A 15,785-nucleotide genomic window follows, 5' to 3' on the forward strand; every position below is an offset into this window, starting at 1 on the left:
GCTATAATTAGTTGATCAGCTGTGAGAAGTCCTGGTGTTTCGCTTGGGCTGTCGGGGCCAGAAGTCCCTTCCCGTAAGGAATGTTATATAAACCAACACGCTACACAGCTGCCTTCTTGACTTCGGGAATAGATGCAATGCGCTCTACTTGGTAGTGATTTTGAATAAAACGAATATGCTTCCAGGATATAGTCTCCTCTTAGCTGCCTATGTCGCCGGCCAGCTTCAGCCAGCTCGGGCTTTATCTTCGACTCGAGTTTGCAAGAACATACCCAATGATAACGGCTGGCCCTCGGAAGCCGATTGGTCCCAACTCAACAATGCGACCGGAGGGCGGTTGATCGCCACGAGGCCACTTGCACATGTCTGCCACGATCCCGACTACGACAGTAGTGCATGCCAAGACCTTCGAGATAATTGGCTGCTGCCTTACCCTCAGTGAGTCAAATCTCTCCGTCTTGCAACCCGCCAAAGCCGCCTGATGCTGCAAGTCGCCTTGCCTAACCCGATGTCTCAGTGTCCAGGACCCGACTTCGGTCATTGCCCCGTATTTCCAGAACCAATCCTGCAGTCCGTTCACTGGGAAAGAAACCCCCTGCGCCCGCGGCAGCTACCCAGTGTATTCCATTAACGCGAGCGAGACCGCCCATGTGCAAGCTGGTATCCGTTTTGCCCATGCCAAGAACATCCGCCTGGTCATCAAAAACACCGGCCATGAGTGAGTGATTGCACGCCCTCGTACCAATTCCCCATTCCCCGGAGGTAGGCTGATTATTAAAAGCCTGCTTGGCAAGTCCACTGGGCAGGGATCTTTGTCTATCTGGACTCATAACCTGCGAAGCATCAAGCACATCAAGAATTACCATGGTGATGGGTCCCCGTATACCGGCGCAGCTGTCCGCTTGGGGGCCGGGGTATTGGGCGACGATGCAATGAAATGGGCTGCCTCAATCGGCGCTCGTGTGATGGTGGCATCATGCCCAACCGTCGCAGTGGCCGGAGGCTACACTGCTGGAGGCGGCCACGGGCTACTGACGTCGCTCTACGGCATGGCCGCCGATTCGGTTTTGGAGTGGGAGGTCGTGCTGCCTACTGGCCAGCTGGTGACTGTGACGCCGCACAATGGTCACGCAGACTTGTACTGGGCCTTGTCGGGAGGCGGAGCTGGCACATTTGGCGTCGTCGTCAGCTTGACGACGAGAATCTACCCCGATGAGCCGATGGTGGGCGCCAGCTTCTCTTTCGATACCAACTCTACGGCCAGCGGCGGCCAGGATGGGTTCTGGGACGCAGTCGTCGCCGTGCAGTCGACCTTGGGGTCATTGGTAGACGCGGGTGCCGTCGCGGCCTACGCGGTCGCATCCGGGTACTTCAGTGTCTACGCCGTGGCCATGCCGGGGACAGATGTCGGCAGTGTCGAGGCCCCGTTCGCGCCCATAATCTCGGCCCTCAAACAGGCAGGAGTCCAGCTAAACGTGTCCAAGACGGCGCACAGCGGCTTCTTGGGCCTTTTCAACACTTACCTGCTGCAAGCTGTTCGCACTACCCCCGCGGCACAGATTACCACCGGGCGGATGATACCAAGATCCCTTCTGGAAGACAAATCCAAAGCCCAAGTGGTGGCGGATGCTATGCGCTTCGCTACAGAACAGGGATTCACCATGTCTTGCGCCGCAGTGAACGGCACGCGGAAATTGGCTGTCACTGGCTCTCACCCAAACGCGGTTTTCCCACTGTGGCGCGAGGCGTTACTGCATTGCATATGGACCCAGACTTGGGACTTTAGTGCTCCCTGGGCTGAGATGCTAGCCCGCCAAGACGTTCTAACCAACGTGGTCATGCCTAGGATCGAGGCTGCCACACCTGGCGGAGGTGCGTACCTGAATGAAGCCAATTTCGAGCAGGATCATTGGCAGGAGAACTTCTACGGTGAGAATTATGGAAGACTAAAAAACATCAAGGATGCGCTTGATCCCACGGGCGTTCTGTACGCAAGAACAGCTGTGGGCAGCGAGGATTGGGTGCAAGATGGACAGGGGCGTCTGTGTCGGGCGCGAGCAACTGCATAACGCCGATGCTGAGTTTAACAAGCCATTAATCGCTATGATTTGTAATATTAGTGGATCAATTGGAGAATTGCCCAGGTCACTCACATCTGACCCAGCGACCTGGTACTGTGGCACAAGCGTCGGTGCACTATCGATCCTGCTGACACAACGCCATCTAAATGTACGGAATGAGGAACTGAAATAGACCGGGATGTTTCTACAAGGGCCTAAGAGAGAGCAGGTGCGATATTCAATAAATCTAGACGAGCCCATCGCCCAACATCCATGTGAATATGAATGTGAAGTCGGTGTTACTCGGTTCTGTTTGCTGAGCCAGTGTTCATCCCTTACCTTCTTGTCCTCCACACCCCAAAAACGGCATATGCAAAGCAGGCCGTCATCAGAGGTACCTAATGTAACACCAGTCACATATACAACCCTCCCCTCAGCCCCCTAATCATTAAAAAACAACGCACATCTGTAGCTCTCAGGCCCACCACTGACTGCTGAGGCTACGTTATCAGAGGTTGATAAAGAAGAGAACATGCAACCCAGGGTCGGGTACGATTTACTGCTGGTAACGCTTTTCACCATGGCTCGTCCACCATACGTCGACTCCGATTACTGGAGCCTGCTGGGCGGCCGAGTGCCGGAACCGAGACCTCCATCGACAAACATATCAGCCATCAGAGAGTCGACCAATGCCGCGACCAAAGCCGCTTCTGATGCCCTCCCTTTCCCAGATGGCATGATTACGACGGTCAGCACGGCCACATCCGCCGACGGCAGCAAGTTCAACATCACGCGCTTCGTGCCCCTCCAAGTGCAACAGAGCACCGAGGCCGCGCCCCATCGGGCCGTCATCTACGCCTTCGGCGGCGGCCTCGTGGCGGGCAGCGTGGCCATCTCCTACAACATGATCGCCAACTACGCCGAGCAGACGGCGACGCAGGTCTTCGCGCCCGACTACCGCCTGGCGCCGGAGCACCCCTACCCGGCGGCCTTCGACGACGTGTACGCGACCGTGACGTGGCTGCAGGCGCACGCCGCCGAGTTCGACGTCGACCCCGCCCGTCTGGTCGCCTTCGGCCAGAGCGCGGGCGGCAACCTCGTCGCGGCGGCCGCGCTGGCGGCGCGCGACAAGGGCCTCTGCCCGCCCCTCGCCGCCCTGGTGCTGCGGTACCCCATGCTGGACGACCGGACGCGGATGGACGCCGAAAACCCCCGCTTCCCTTTCTTGACCTGGTCTCCCAGCAGCAGCGAGGCCGTGTGGCAGGCGTACTTGAACGGAACCGCCGGAACGCAGCAGGACGGGGCAGCCTCAGGTACGTTTTACTCTGCACCCTCCCCATGGTTCGCCGATTACCGGCTGATGGTGTGTACCGATCCCCACAGCCGTCATCCCCTACACAGCCGCCCCAGGCCGCGCTGACGATCTGCATGGCCTTCCGCCAACGCACTTGGGCGTCGGGGGCTTAGATCTCTTCCGCGACGAGACAACGAGTTTCGCGGCGAGGCTGGCGTCGCAGGACGTGAAGGTGCAATCTAACATTTATCCCGGCGTACCGCACGGTTTTGATGGTAGTCCAGCATTTTCGCTTAGATTCGAGCTATGGAATAACGAGGCCAAGTTCATTCAAGAGTTCTGAACACTTGGTCCGGTTTGCATGTACCTATCTGAGTCGCTTACGTTTCGTTTTTTCTTTCTTTTTTGCATAGAAATACAAGTATTTCCAGCTCAACATCCTTGGCCAGAAGAGAGCACGAGAAACCTTATCTAGGTACATAATGACTATAAGAAACAACACTCTCAAGCCTCTCGTGCGATACGGGGACGGGGATTACCTGCCTATTTCGTTTGGTCGATTTTGGAGACTCGCTCTGAGTGAGTCGCTCATAGCGTGGATGACCTCGTTTTCCTATAATTAGAATAGCAGCCATATGTAGTAGTACCAACCGATACGACACTTGAAGTTATGACGGACAATGTACCCGGTTATGGCAGGTCGAGGCCCTCAAACTACCTCACTGAATCTTGATGAATCGGTGCGGGGTAGCAATGACGGTTTGCATCTCGATACCGGAATGGGACACGGAGTGTTACACAACACTGGTATGCAGTAAGACATTGGGCTTGCGTGGTCGTAGGAGTTAGCTGCATGCATTCGTTCGGCGTGGTTTTTCTCCTTTAGGAATGTGGGCGGCCAATATAGATAGGCCGCCTTGCATAGAGCATGTAATATTTGCAGAGGCTGCCTTGCGTGACTGCAAGCGTGCGGCGTGGCGTCGTGCCGTGCCGTTCCATAATCACAGCGCAGTAGGAAGCCCACGCCTCGTGTCAGCTGCTTGGAAATCTGCAACAGACTAACGACAACAGCAGCTGAAGAATGGAGGATGGACAGCGTAGATACAATAACGGTGATGATTACCCTAGACAGAAAAACCCACAGATTGCACTTGCTTGACGTTTCTAATCAGGGTTATATTTGAGTATCACGACTAGGGGATGTAGATGATGCCATTCATTATCGCTATATCAGTATGAATAAATATGAAGAGAAGATAGACCTATAGCAGCGTGCTCGTAATCAAACACAATCAAACGGCACTGTGAGTCTTATATGAGACCGAAAAGCTATCAGTCCTGTGAACCCAGCCCTCATCCGGGTTTCCATCGAGATGACTCTGTGGACCCTGGCTTGTGACGTGCGAGTGGCCCTGTCCAGATAGTGCCCTGCTACTATTCGCGAATTTGTCGTTGCCGGGAGCGTGGATCTGGGGCACAAGCTGAATCTCTTGGTAGCCCGAGTGGCCCTTATGAGAACTTGTGCTGCTATACTTCCCGGTGCTCGTCTGTGTGTTCTTCTCCACCAGGCTGGACTCGCTGCTCTTACGGCCGCTCCTGCTGAGAGCCTTGGAGACATTGTCGCGGAGCTGGCTGACCGTGGGCAATTGCAGCCGACCTGCGAGATGGAGGGTGGGGATGCAGCCCATGATGATGACCAGGCACTGCTCGCAGTCGGAGGAGAAGTTGATGATGGACGTGAAGTACTGCACCGCAGGGTTGCCGAGGATTTGCGAGTTGGTCATGGGGATCAGGGATACCGTGATCTTGGCCAAGGCGGCGCACATGGTCACCAGCGACATGGCCATGACCACGACCAGGCCCACCTTCCTCCGAGTCGGCATGTTGAGTTTCCAGACGATTGCGACGGGGAAGGCGACGTAAGTGATGTCCGATATCACAAAGAAGACTGTACCACCATCGTGCTTGTCAGTAATGATGAAGCTCCAGAGCGACGGTAGCAATTCTCAGTTTAAATGAATGCAGACTCACATTGCAGGGCAAGGGCTGTGTATTGGTAAATCCTCTTGTCCCAGTAGCGACGGATGACGGCCTTGTTCCAAAGGCCTTCATAGGGATCGCACTGCGCGACAAGTAGAATGATGGACGCGATCCCCACAACGGTTTGCACGACGGTGAAGTAGATCATGTAGAGCCGGAACCAGTTGACGCGGCCGAAGATGCGCACCAGCAATATGGCAATGGAGACGCGGGCGATGATGGACACGAGGAAGCCCGGCACCGCGAAGGTCCAGGACCATTTGTTGATGTTGAAGTTCTGCTCGGCCGTCAACGAGCTCGATGGCCGTCCGCTGCCCCAGCTGCACATGAGGGTGAACCCGACCTGGTACACGATCTGCAGGACGAGCGCGAGGATCATGAGGTAGTCCTCGACGTAAAGGCCGAGCTTGAACTTCAGGCGCAGCTGGCAGCGGGCGGCCACGGCGACAATGGCCAGCGCCGTGAGTGTCCACGTCAGGCCATATTGCAAGTGATTGATCCCTATTGCCTGCGGCCCTGCTGGTGGGGAGGACGACATGGTGCAGTATCTGGGTCCAAGGAAAAAAGATAGCGAATTGAGTCCGCAAGTCAATGACTGCTACTAAGAGCTGAGGATCGACAGTGAGGCATAAATGGGTAACAAAGGGCTTCCCACAGCGACGAAGTCGGTGCCTAGCTTACTTATTGCAGCCATACCTACTTACCTACTATATCTTACCACACTTCGGGGAACCTATGCCCACTCAAGAAGTAGGATGCAGCCTGAAACAACGTGGCCAGCACTGTGATGACGCCCTGCAGCCTGATTTCTGGAGGGCCAGGCCAGGCCAGCAGGCGGGGTATTGGCAAAGAGCTGACGGGATATCACACGAGCTTGCGAGTGTGATATTCCGACACTTCAAATAATCGCAATCTGCAAGGATCCCACCCTCCCTCGACCACATGTCAAATGGACCAATCGCCTTACCGAATTCGACTAGTATTCGAATCTCAGCCTTCCACATTGTACAGGGGGAAGTGCAGGGTGTGTGTTGCAATGCATAAGCATATGCAAGACAATTTACCAAAACGTTCCCATTTTCTGCTGATCCTTCGATTATACGCGAGACAGACCCAATCAGTATCAGATTCATGCACATTAGCTGTTCTGTTCTTCCAATACTTAGAATTCAGTTACACTGCATATATCTCTGCAACATGATTTACACACGATTTCCGATGATGCAGGAATCTTCCGGGTGTCACTCGAGACAGCCCTAATCGGCGTCAGACTTCTGCATTTGCCAGTCCGTAATTCCAACACTTGTAATACGCGCGCAGTACTGGCGATGTTCATAGTACATGCTGCAACACAATCCTTTAGTGCCCAACCAAGCGGCATTATTGGGCGCTTCAACATGTCAGACGTAAGCTACCGCTGCAGAATGCTTACGGCCATCGATGCCCTAGTCTGGAAGCTCGAATCTGTTGCTGACCACCATCATTTGGGTGAATACTTTACCCCAATGCTCTTAGCTAGGTGCTACGTCTTTGGTTGGTTATCAGTCTGAGTATTGCGTCGTGCCCACTATCATCACAAACTACGGCTGGTGAAGGACACCAAGAACGAGACGATGGCGGTGTTCAAACGTTGGCAATACCTATCGCCCATAGATTGCTTCATTCCATCGCAATATGCCCGACAATCTCTATGCTTTCCTACCAGAGGGCCTTCGCCAGTTCTTGCCTTGAGAGAGGGCCTCCAGAAGACCGTTCTATCGATCCCTCAACTTTCTACCAACATAATACCATCATCGTCATCATTGTCCCATGATTTGTTACCCCACACTTCTTATGATATCAACAAATTCGTTCTCAGCAATCCAGAGTATCATGATATCACGGATATTTTCTCTGAAGGACCACCAGAGCTTGTACAAGACTTGGAATACACAAGGCTAGATCGGGCCGGGTTTCCAAACAACCTCTTAAACAAGGATGTCTTCCTTCCTCCCCTCCCTCACTTCCCTGCCTCAGATGGACCTGCCCCAGCTTTCCGCGCTCGCGTGACGCAGATACCAGGCGGGACCGTGGTGAGCATATGTGTACATCACAGCCTCACTGATCTCGGAGGAATCTACAACATCCTCAAGACATGGGCATACTTCTGTAAACAAAGTTACAAAGAAGACAACCCATGTCGTGTAGGCGCGCCTTCTGCCACCGAGCCGCCCAGCATGCCGGCCGGAGATTGCGATCGAAGAAGGGTCTTTGGTTCTGTACTGGACGGACACGGGCACCCAAGGAAGGAGCCGACCCTCCCGGCGGGTATCCATCTTCTTGATGCGATCCCACCAGTCCTGACTTCCGACTTGATGGCACAACTGCCTCTTGAGACAGCTCACTTTCGGATATCCACCCCAGTGATCCAGTCCTTGAAGGCTCGCGCCCAACAGCATCTCCCGGCGGAAATGAGAATATCTTCCAACGACTTGATAAGCGCCATGATGTGGAGCGCTACCACCTCTGCCACGACCAACGCATCATCAACACAGGATGGACTTGCGGACCCTGAGGCGGAGGATACTGTCTCCATGGGTCTAAGCGTGGACATGCGACGTCGCCTTATGCCGCCTATCCCTGACAACTTCATAGGTAACGTACTGGCGATGGCGTGGCCGACCGTGTCCCGGCATCTCCTTCTGGATGCTGCTAGTGACTCCGGCCCTTCATCGTCTTCATTCTCCTCGCTAGCGCAGGTCGCTTCCCATATCAGCAGTTCCCACCAGGCATTAGATGAGGCATATTTTCAAAACTTTGTGACCTATCTAGACTGTCATAAGGAGGACATGGCCAAGTTGCAATGGGGCCCAGGTCCGTCCAAAGTTAACATGGTCGCCTCCATTTGGAGAGGCTTCCGGGTAGACTCATTGGATTGGGGCAGTGAAATTGGTGAATGTCAAGCGGTCAGGACAAGGTTACCTTTTCCCCATACTATCACGATACTTCCGCAGATGGCCGGGGATGAAGGCATAGATGTCGTTTATTGCTTGCTTGCACCAACGATGGAGCGATTGAAGAGCTGCCAAATTATTAAGGAGTTCTGGCAGGTGAGAGATGACTAGACTATATTGGAGTGTAGGGGGACAGGATTGTGCTATGCTAGCTAAGAGCATTACTTGGCACATACTGCCAAATGGATAGAGCGAAGTGTGTCACGAATAAGCCTCAGTCCCTGTCATAAACCTCCCTGGTTCATTTGACGATGACCCGTACACCTTTGCTGCCTCGCTTGGGCATCGGCTTCACCAGATCGACAACAAAATCCACATCGTCCCTTGTCGTATCGTACAGTTCGAGCTCGTGTCGTCGGAAGATTGTAGCCAGGCAGACGTGCAACTCCATCAGTGCCAAGTTCATCCCGATGCAGTTTCTGGACCCGCGGCTGAAGGCCACCATGTAGTTGGTCAGCGGGTGCACGCCATTAGGGCCCTTCGGGTCGTTCAACCAGCGCTCGGGAACGAAGGTTAGGGGATCCGGGAAATATGTAGGGTTAATGTGGTTGTGGTAGGCATCCATGGAGACCGAGACGTTGGGCGGAATGGTCCAGCTGCCGTAGGTCAGAGGTTCCAGACGGCTTACACGAGGAAGACGTTGCACAGACCCGAACGCGAGGCGCAGGCCTATGATTCGAAGACGGTATTGTTAGCTTTTCGACGAGTCATAGACGTAGGCAGAAGGTACACACAGGTGTACACAATCCAAAGAGGGCGGTAGGAGTGTAAAACTGACTTTCTTGTATAGTAGCAGAAAGGTAGGGTAAACTCTCGAGGGCTTCCCATGAAAGAACCACATCTGGATCAGGCATCGCATTCGTAAGCTCATCCTTCACTCTGCGATAGACAGATGGATTGTTTATGATGTGGAATGTAGCCACGGTCAAAGTCCACATTGTGGTTTCGATGCCAGCTCCGTTCACACTCATAGCCTCTTGCAAAAGCCTCGAGAAGGATAGTTCCTCAACGGGCAAGTCGGAAGCTAGTATGTCATGGAAAATAGTTGGCCGAGACGTCTCTTTGGCGTCTATGTTTCGTCCAGCGAGCACATCTCGGATTTGCCCTGCGATGGCCAGACGATATTCCAAAATAGGCTTGAATGGTGGCACGATGACTCCGAGAATCCTGTCCGGAATCCAGTTCATCGTCTCGACAAAGGCCCGGAAATGCGTCGTGTAATGGGCGTAGACCACGGAGCTGGCCATGGCCAAACTGAAAGGGGACTGAAAGTCTGGGGCGGCGGAGAAGTTGGTGGACCTCGCAAAGGCCAGCTCTGTGATAACGTCTGCCGTCATGGTCGCCCAAACATCGCTCATGTTGACTGGTCTGCCAGTACCCTTGTACTCGGTCTCGAACCTATGTGAAATGCGGTTCACGATATGTTGAAGGTGACCATTGTGGCTGCGGACTCTTTGCCTGGAGAAGAAGGGAGCTATGGCAGCTCGCCGGATGCGGTGGTGTTCCGAATAGACGGTGTGAACTGTCGCTTCGGGGACATTGAAGCGGAACTTGAACTTGGTTATCTTGTCTATGGGGTGGGCAGCTGTCGCGGCGCAGTTGATGTCGTTATAGAATTCCGGGTCGTCAATGTGCAACTCGTTCGGGTTGATCCGCACGATAGGGCCATAGCGTTCGTGCATACGCTTGATCTCAAAGGTAAACTGACCGCCTCCCTTGTGTATCAGATCATAGTAGAGCTCATGCCAGCCGCTGATGGCTGCCATCTTGGGCCCTGGGAACTTGGATAGGGGAGAGAAATAGAGACGATAGACAGTCAAACATACTGCTCGCCCTATCATCCACGCCAGGATAAGGACAAGTGCGACTGCCACTTTGAGGTCTTCAATGCGGGCATCACCAGACAGTGTATAGCCAAAAATTGATTTCGCCATAGTATTGGTGAATATTGTAATGGCCTTGACAGGATCAGAACGCTTCAACAAGGGTAACTAAATCCTGCTACTAGATTGTACAAAGGGGACTTCAGTCCTTCTACTGTTGGCATCTGCGGTCCTGTCCTAACTTTCTGGTCCATGTAACTATACATATATGGTACGTATACTTCGGTGGTACCATACCAAATTACATCGCATGCTGCCTGCTTACGCCGACCCGCTCCCGCGCATTTAGTCCTGCATGTCAGGGGGTAGGACAAGGGGCTGACTTCGAGCGGGGTAATTCGGAATTACAGGCTGATGTTAACAGGTAGCAGTGAAAGCTCACCAGAGGAACATGTTACTTGGGGGCCAGAATGTATTGAGGCTATCTTGCCCTACGATTGTCCTTGCCTGCTTACACAGATGCTGGGGAGAAAACAAGTTCCTTACATTTATAATTGCGTAAAGCCCTAACTAGATACCGAAACTTGAGAATAAACTCATTTTGCCTCCAACCTCTCGTATTCCAAATGGCCACTCAAACCGTTGTTTTCATCTCTGGGGTTTCCCGAGGCATCGGGAGAACATTGGCGGAGACGTACTTGTCGAAGCCCAACCACACAGTCATCGGCAGCACTCGTAGCAGCAATAATGATGAACTCAAAGCTCTCTCCGCAGCTAACGGATCCAACATCATCCTAGTCAAGATCGAATCCGCCACGTTGTCCGATCCGGGAGAGGCTATCAAGGAGCTTACGGCTGCCGGGATCGACCACGTGGATGTCGTCATCGCGAATGCCGGTGTGAGCCCTGCTATCCTTCCTCCCGCAACGGCAAATCTGGAAGATGCTGCGAAGGCTTTCACTGTGAACACGCTAGGGCCATGGTCCCTCTTCCAAGCTCTCCTTCCCCTGCTCGAGAAGTCCCAGAATGCCAAGTGGGTTGGCATCACTAGTGCAGTCGCCTCCTTGGGTGCCATGGAGGCTTTCGGGGCACATGTCGCCCCAGCTTATGGCATCAGCAAGGTTGGCCTCAACTGGCTCACATTGTAGGTTCAGTTCCTGTCGCACACGAACCAGTGTTTGGATATCTTTGGCGCGACGCGAGTGCTTCTGCTAATGCCTCATGTCTCAGAGCTGTCCACTGCCAGTACAAGTGGCTCACAGCCTTCGTGCTACACCCCGGGTAAGTGACTCAATGCCATGAAACTGAGATACCTGTAGCTGATAGAAGAAGCCTTGTTCAAACGGAAATGGGCAATAAGGCGGCACAAATGATGGGAATGGAGAAAGCTCCCGACACTAAGGAGAAAAGTGCCGAGTCCATCATAGGAATGGTGAGTACCTTCTCTATCATGCTTGCTTGTGAAGATGCTCACAAACAGAAGGTCGAGAATGCTACGAAGGAGTCCACCTCGGGGAAAATGTTCAACGCGATCGATGGCGCTGTAATCCCTTGGTAGTTTCTGCAATACAATAAGACACATTTCCTTGGGACAAAACAACTTACCACGTGCGGATCCTACTGTTATGGCTTTGTTTCCACAGTAGAAAGGTTAGAAATGAAATTCTAAGGTGCTCAGTTGGCCAGTCTACACTACCACGAATGCTGGGACCTGGGCCCTCCACAGTAAAAAGATTACTTAGTTTGGCTTCCACCAGAAACCACCCAGCTCGGAAAGAGCTTCGGAGGACTGTCTCGATGTTAACCGGGTTCTACAACGCGTGGAGCGTGAAAAAGGACTAGCTAGCTATGGGCTACTCCTTCTCTGGCCTCAACTTGGAACCTTGAGGTTGAATTGATTAGTTGGTTCCTAAGTGTATAAATATGTTAATCAAGAATTTACATCGATTTGTATAACATCATGCTACTAAGAAATCCAGAAGAGCACTTGCATATCACCAAACGTTTGAATTGACAGTATATAGAAGCGCCTAGGCAGAAAGCGTTTCATCCTCCCCAAAGTATCCTGTCTTGCCAACCGGAGATTTCAACTGAGGCGAGGAATCCAAGACCGTTGCCGCTTGTTGAAAGTGACGTCTGTATTGCACCTCGGACGGTTGAGGCTCCAGACCAGACGACCAGAGATACTGTATTTGATAGCCAGGAGGTACCGACGGGTGCACTCAGATATAAATTCATCGTCCTGGTGGATCTTCACAATCTCCACGTATTCCGCTACGTAATAGCCTTTGATGAGCCTGCGACAAATCTCCTTCGCCGTAAAGACGCGGTTTTGGTGTTTTTGCATGGGGACCCAGATGCAATTGATGAAATGGCATTTCCCTTGATCCTTGGCGGCGGCCACCTCTATAAGCCACGAGACGAGGTCGTTCTGTAGACCGAACGCTATCTACGATGGCGCTACTAGGGCTTGACATCGGCCTAGCTCGCGCTCTATGATATGGAGCCCCATGTCGAACGTCACTACTCCGAGCCAGTACCTCAATGCCCACGTTAGGTGCTTGTCCAAGAAACGCAGGCGTTTGGTTTTTAACCGACTCATATTTGACCAAAGTCTTTAATACAGGAAGGTAGGAACCCGGATATACACTGGAATCGGAGCTCATGCTCCCTTGCTGAGCCAAACTCGATAGACTATGCCCATGCTTTCATCGTGATTTTAGCACATTCCGGGTCAATTGACAGAATCTCACCCAATATCGAAGACTGGATGCCCGAAATGGACTCACCATATCGCATCCCATTGACTCGACGAGATCCGAAGTCCGGTTAGCAGTCGCCTGTATGGGGTCACAAATAGGGGTAAATATAGTCACCATTATACACGAGCGTGAAACGGTTTGCATATGCTGTCACTTCCATTCTCTTGGGAATAAACTCGGGCATGGCCAATGTGATGAAGCTGTACTCTGAACCCAGGCCTCCGCGGTACCCCTTACAAGGCCCGACGTGCCGATTCCACTTTATTCGGCGCGGAACTACCTACCCACTAGCATTAAAGAAACACCCATTTGAATAGAGTTTCTTTCACCTCGAAGAAATGTCTGATAAATGAAAAGACCATTACTATATAATGATGACGTAGCACGTTCCGGTGCCGTCTTGATGGTAACGTGTTGTGAACTTGGAGCTATGGTTTGGTCCAAATACCCATCATCTACGAATAGATTGGCAGGTAAGGGATGTTGGGGTTCGGACCAGGATGACCAATTAAATAAGTATGTAGTGATTGGGAATTTCCAATGCATGTACTCAAGTTGAACCCGAGGCGCGGCGAGGGGCATGGGTCGAGAGGCGCGGGGGGTAGTTCTGCCCACCAAGGCTGTAAGGGATACGACCCCCCTTGATTGTAGACAATTGGGTGCCTGACAATGTTGGTTTCGACATAAAGACAAATAGAAGGAGGGAGATACCTACTCTCGCTTGTTGATGTAATGTAACACCTTCCCCTCTTCCACAAGCCACTATGACACAACACCTAAGACCTACAATGGACATTTACCTCTCTTGCCCCGTCGACCTGTTTTTTTATTAAACAACTTGTCCCAAGGCAGCTCCTATTTCTTAATATCGCGCTGCATTGCTTCAACATAGTTTCAAGTATTAGTGCCGTTCTCACTTGTCATCTTTCTTCTGCAAAATGTTTGGCGGCCATGACCCCCGTGAACCGCCACTGGCTCCGGCGTCCCTGCCAATCGTCGGTCACATGTTCGGGATGATGAAGAGCAAGTTCAACTACTATGTTGACCTCAGGTATGTGCAGCCTTTAGGTAATACAATACCGCTCGATTTCTTATTCGTACTGAGCCCATTTCCATAGTAAACAGACCGACGCGCCCATCTTCACCATGTCCCTTCCAGGCCAGAAAATGTACGTGGTAACGAAGCCCGAGCTCGTGCAAAAGGTGCAGAAAATGCACAAGGTCCTTGCCTTTCCCCCGATCGAGGCCAAGTTCTCGTCCACGGTCTGCGGGGCCAGCCTCGAAGCCCAGGAAATCCTCGACAAGAATACCAATGGCGACGAAGGCGACCACGGACTCTCGATGGAGACGTACACCGCGATGCGAGAAGCCCTCAAGCCAGGCGCCCTCCTCGACGACATGAATCGCAAAATGATTCAAGAAATCGCAATGTCCCTCGATACTCTACAGCCAGCCAAGGGCCAGTCCCGTAGATTTGGCATGTATACCTGGCTGCGGGATGCCATCACTATGGCTACCACAAGGTCGGTTTACGGGCCTATGAACCCGTATGAAGACAAGTCCATTGCCGACTCATTTTGGTATGTGCCGATCAATTACATATCAATGGCATTCTGCACATTTCATCATCTGTTTCTGCTTTATATCTAACCCCACGTCGTACCTCAGGGAATTCGAAAGTGGGCTGATATCGATACTGGTCGGAGTCCTTCCTTGGCTCACCGCCCGCAAGCCTATCGCTGCTCGAACTAGAGTCGCCAAGGCTTTCGAGGAGTATTACAGAGCAGGAGGTGTAAAAGAGGCATCAGCTCTGGCCCGGATGCGATATCAGGTGGAAGTAGACAACAAGGTACCGCTTGAAGATATCGCGCGCTACGAGGTAGGTGGCTCGATCGCCGTCTTGGTGAATACCGCACCATCGGCATTCTGGACTCTACTACTACTCCACTCGCATCCTGGTCTCATCGAAGATATTCGCAAGGAGATTGATGCTTGTACCGAGACATCCTCACCGGCCAATGGAGGTACTGCCATCAAGTCCCTTGATATCGCGACTCTCAAAGAGAACTGCCCCTTGCTTCTGTCATCTTACCAAGAGGGCCTTCGCTATACCTCTATGGGCACATCGGTACGAGAGGTCATGGAGGATACTTACCTGGAAGGTTTCTTGCTGAAGAAGGGCGCCATGCTGCAGATGCCGAGCCGCGTCATCCACCAGGACGCAGGCCTTTGGGGTCCGGACGTGACCCAATTCAACCCACGACGCTTCTTGGCGGAAGAGAAGAAGAACCGGCCGAGCGACGTGTGCTTCCGCGCGTTTGGAGGTGGCAAGACGCTCTGCCCCGGCCGTCATTTCGCGACTAACGAGATCCTTGCCGTCGTCGCCCTCTTCATTGCGCGTTTCGACATGAAGCCTGTAGGAGGCGCTTGGAAACATCCCTCTACGATGAACACCAATGTCGCGGCCGTCGTCATGCAGCCAGATGACGACATCGAGGTGGAGGTTATGACCCGGGAAGGTTTCGAGGATGCGAAGTGGTCTATCAACTTGCGCAAGTCGGAGAAGGTCTTTTCCATGGTGACGGAAGACAATACCGAATGATGAGTCATAGATCAAGGATAGCTAATGAGACTCCATTTCAGTGCTGATCAGTTGGTAAAACTACGAGACATGGCATGGGTAAACCTACGTCTGATAAAACAATAGGGTTGAAATGTTGGTGCTCTACTATTTTTCTAGCACCCACGGTATTGGTCTGCAAGCGGTCCTTCACGAGTCAGCCCATCATCGGCAATGCACACGCTTTACGGAC

At 52.6% G+C, this 15,785-nt stretch overlaps 7 protein-coding genes across 7 annotated transcripts; 5 read left to right on the top strand and 2 right to left on the bottom strand.

The window, feature by feature from the left end:
• Positions 1-932: 932 nt before the first annotated feature.
• PG998_010119 (uncharacterized protein) lies at positions 933-2,069 on the top strand (the record flags this gene model as incomplete). Its single annotated transcript, XM_066876935.1, has 1 exon — positions 933-2,069. The coding sequence occupies one exon, from the start codon at positions 933-935 to the stop codon at positions 2,067-2,069; it is 1,137 nt and encodes a 378-aa protein (XP_066729091.1).
• Positions 2,070-2,640: 571 nt separating this feature from the next.
• On the top strand, positions 2,641-3,697 carry PG998_010120 (carboxylesterase NlhH; the record flags this gene model as incomplete). The annotated part of the gene is made up of 2 exons (XM_066876936.1): positions 2,641-3,373; positions 3,444-3,697. 2 exons carry the CDS (start codon positions 2,641-2,643, stop codon positions 3,695-3,697), a joined length of 987 nt encoding a protein of 328 aa, XP_066729092.1.
• Positions 3,698-4,646: 949 nt separating this feature from the next.
• On the bottom strand, positions 4,647-5,932 carry PG998_010121 (uncharacterized protein; the record flags this gene model as incomplete). The annotated part of the gene is made up of 2 exons (XM_066876937.1): positions 4,647-5,302; positions 5,386-5,932. The coding sequence occupies 2 exons, from the start codon at positions 5,930-5,932 to the stop codon at positions 4,647-4,649; spliced, it is 1,203 nt and encodes a 400-aa protein (XP_066729093.1).
• A 1,075-nt stretch (positions 5,933-7,007) lies between these two features.
• Positions 7,008-8,498, top strand: PG998_010122 (uncharacterized protein; the record flags this gene model as incomplete). Its single annotated transcript, XM_066876938.1, has 1 exon — positions 7,008-8,498. One exon carries the CDS (start codon positions 7,008-7,010, stop codon positions 8,496-8,498), a length of 1,491 nt encoding a protein of 496 aa, XP_066729094.1.
• Positions 8,499-8,628: 130 nt separating this feature from the next.
• PG998_010123 (Cytochrome P450 monooxygenase sdnE) lies at positions 8,629-10,321 on the bottom strand (the record flags this gene model as incomplete). The annotated part of the gene is made up of 2 exons (XM_066876939.1): positions 8,629-9,056; positions 9,166-10,321. The coding sequence occupies 2 exons, from the start codon at positions 10,319-10,321 to the stop codon at positions 8,629-8,631; spliced, it is 1,584 nt and encodes a 527-aa protein (XP_066729095.1).
• Positions 10,322-10,836: 515 nt separating this feature from the next.
• On the top strand, positions 10,837-11,768 carry PG998_010124 (uncharacterized protein; the record flags this gene model as incomplete). Its single annotated transcript, XM_066876940.1, has 3 exons — positions 10,837-11,354; positions 11,441-11,491; positions 11,537-11,768. 3 exons carry the CDS (start codon positions 10,837-10,839, stop codon positions 11,766-11,768), a joined length of 801 nt encoding a protein of 266 aa, XP_066729096.1.
• A 2,142-nt stretch (positions 11,769-13,910) lies between these two features.
• Positions 13,911-15,574, top strand: PG998_010125 (uncharacterized protein; the record flags this gene model as incomplete). Its single annotated transcript, XM_066876941.1, has 3 exons — positions 13,911-14,023; positions 14,091-14,552; positions 14,641-15,574. The coding sequence occupies 3 exons, from the start codon at positions 13,911-13,913 to the stop codon at positions 15,572-15,574; spliced, it is 1,509 nt and encodes a 502-aa protein (XP_066729097.1).
• Positions 15,575-15,785: the final 211 nt, after the last annotated feature.

Source organism: Apiospora kogelbergensis (assembly GCF_038363985.1).
Source record: "Apiospora kogelbergensis strain CBS 113332 chromosome Unknown utg000006l_segment0_segment0, whole genome shotgun sequence".
NCBI lineage: Eukaryota > Fungi > Ascomycota > Sordariomycetes > Amphisphaeriales > Apiosporaceae > Apiospora > Apiospora kogelbergensis.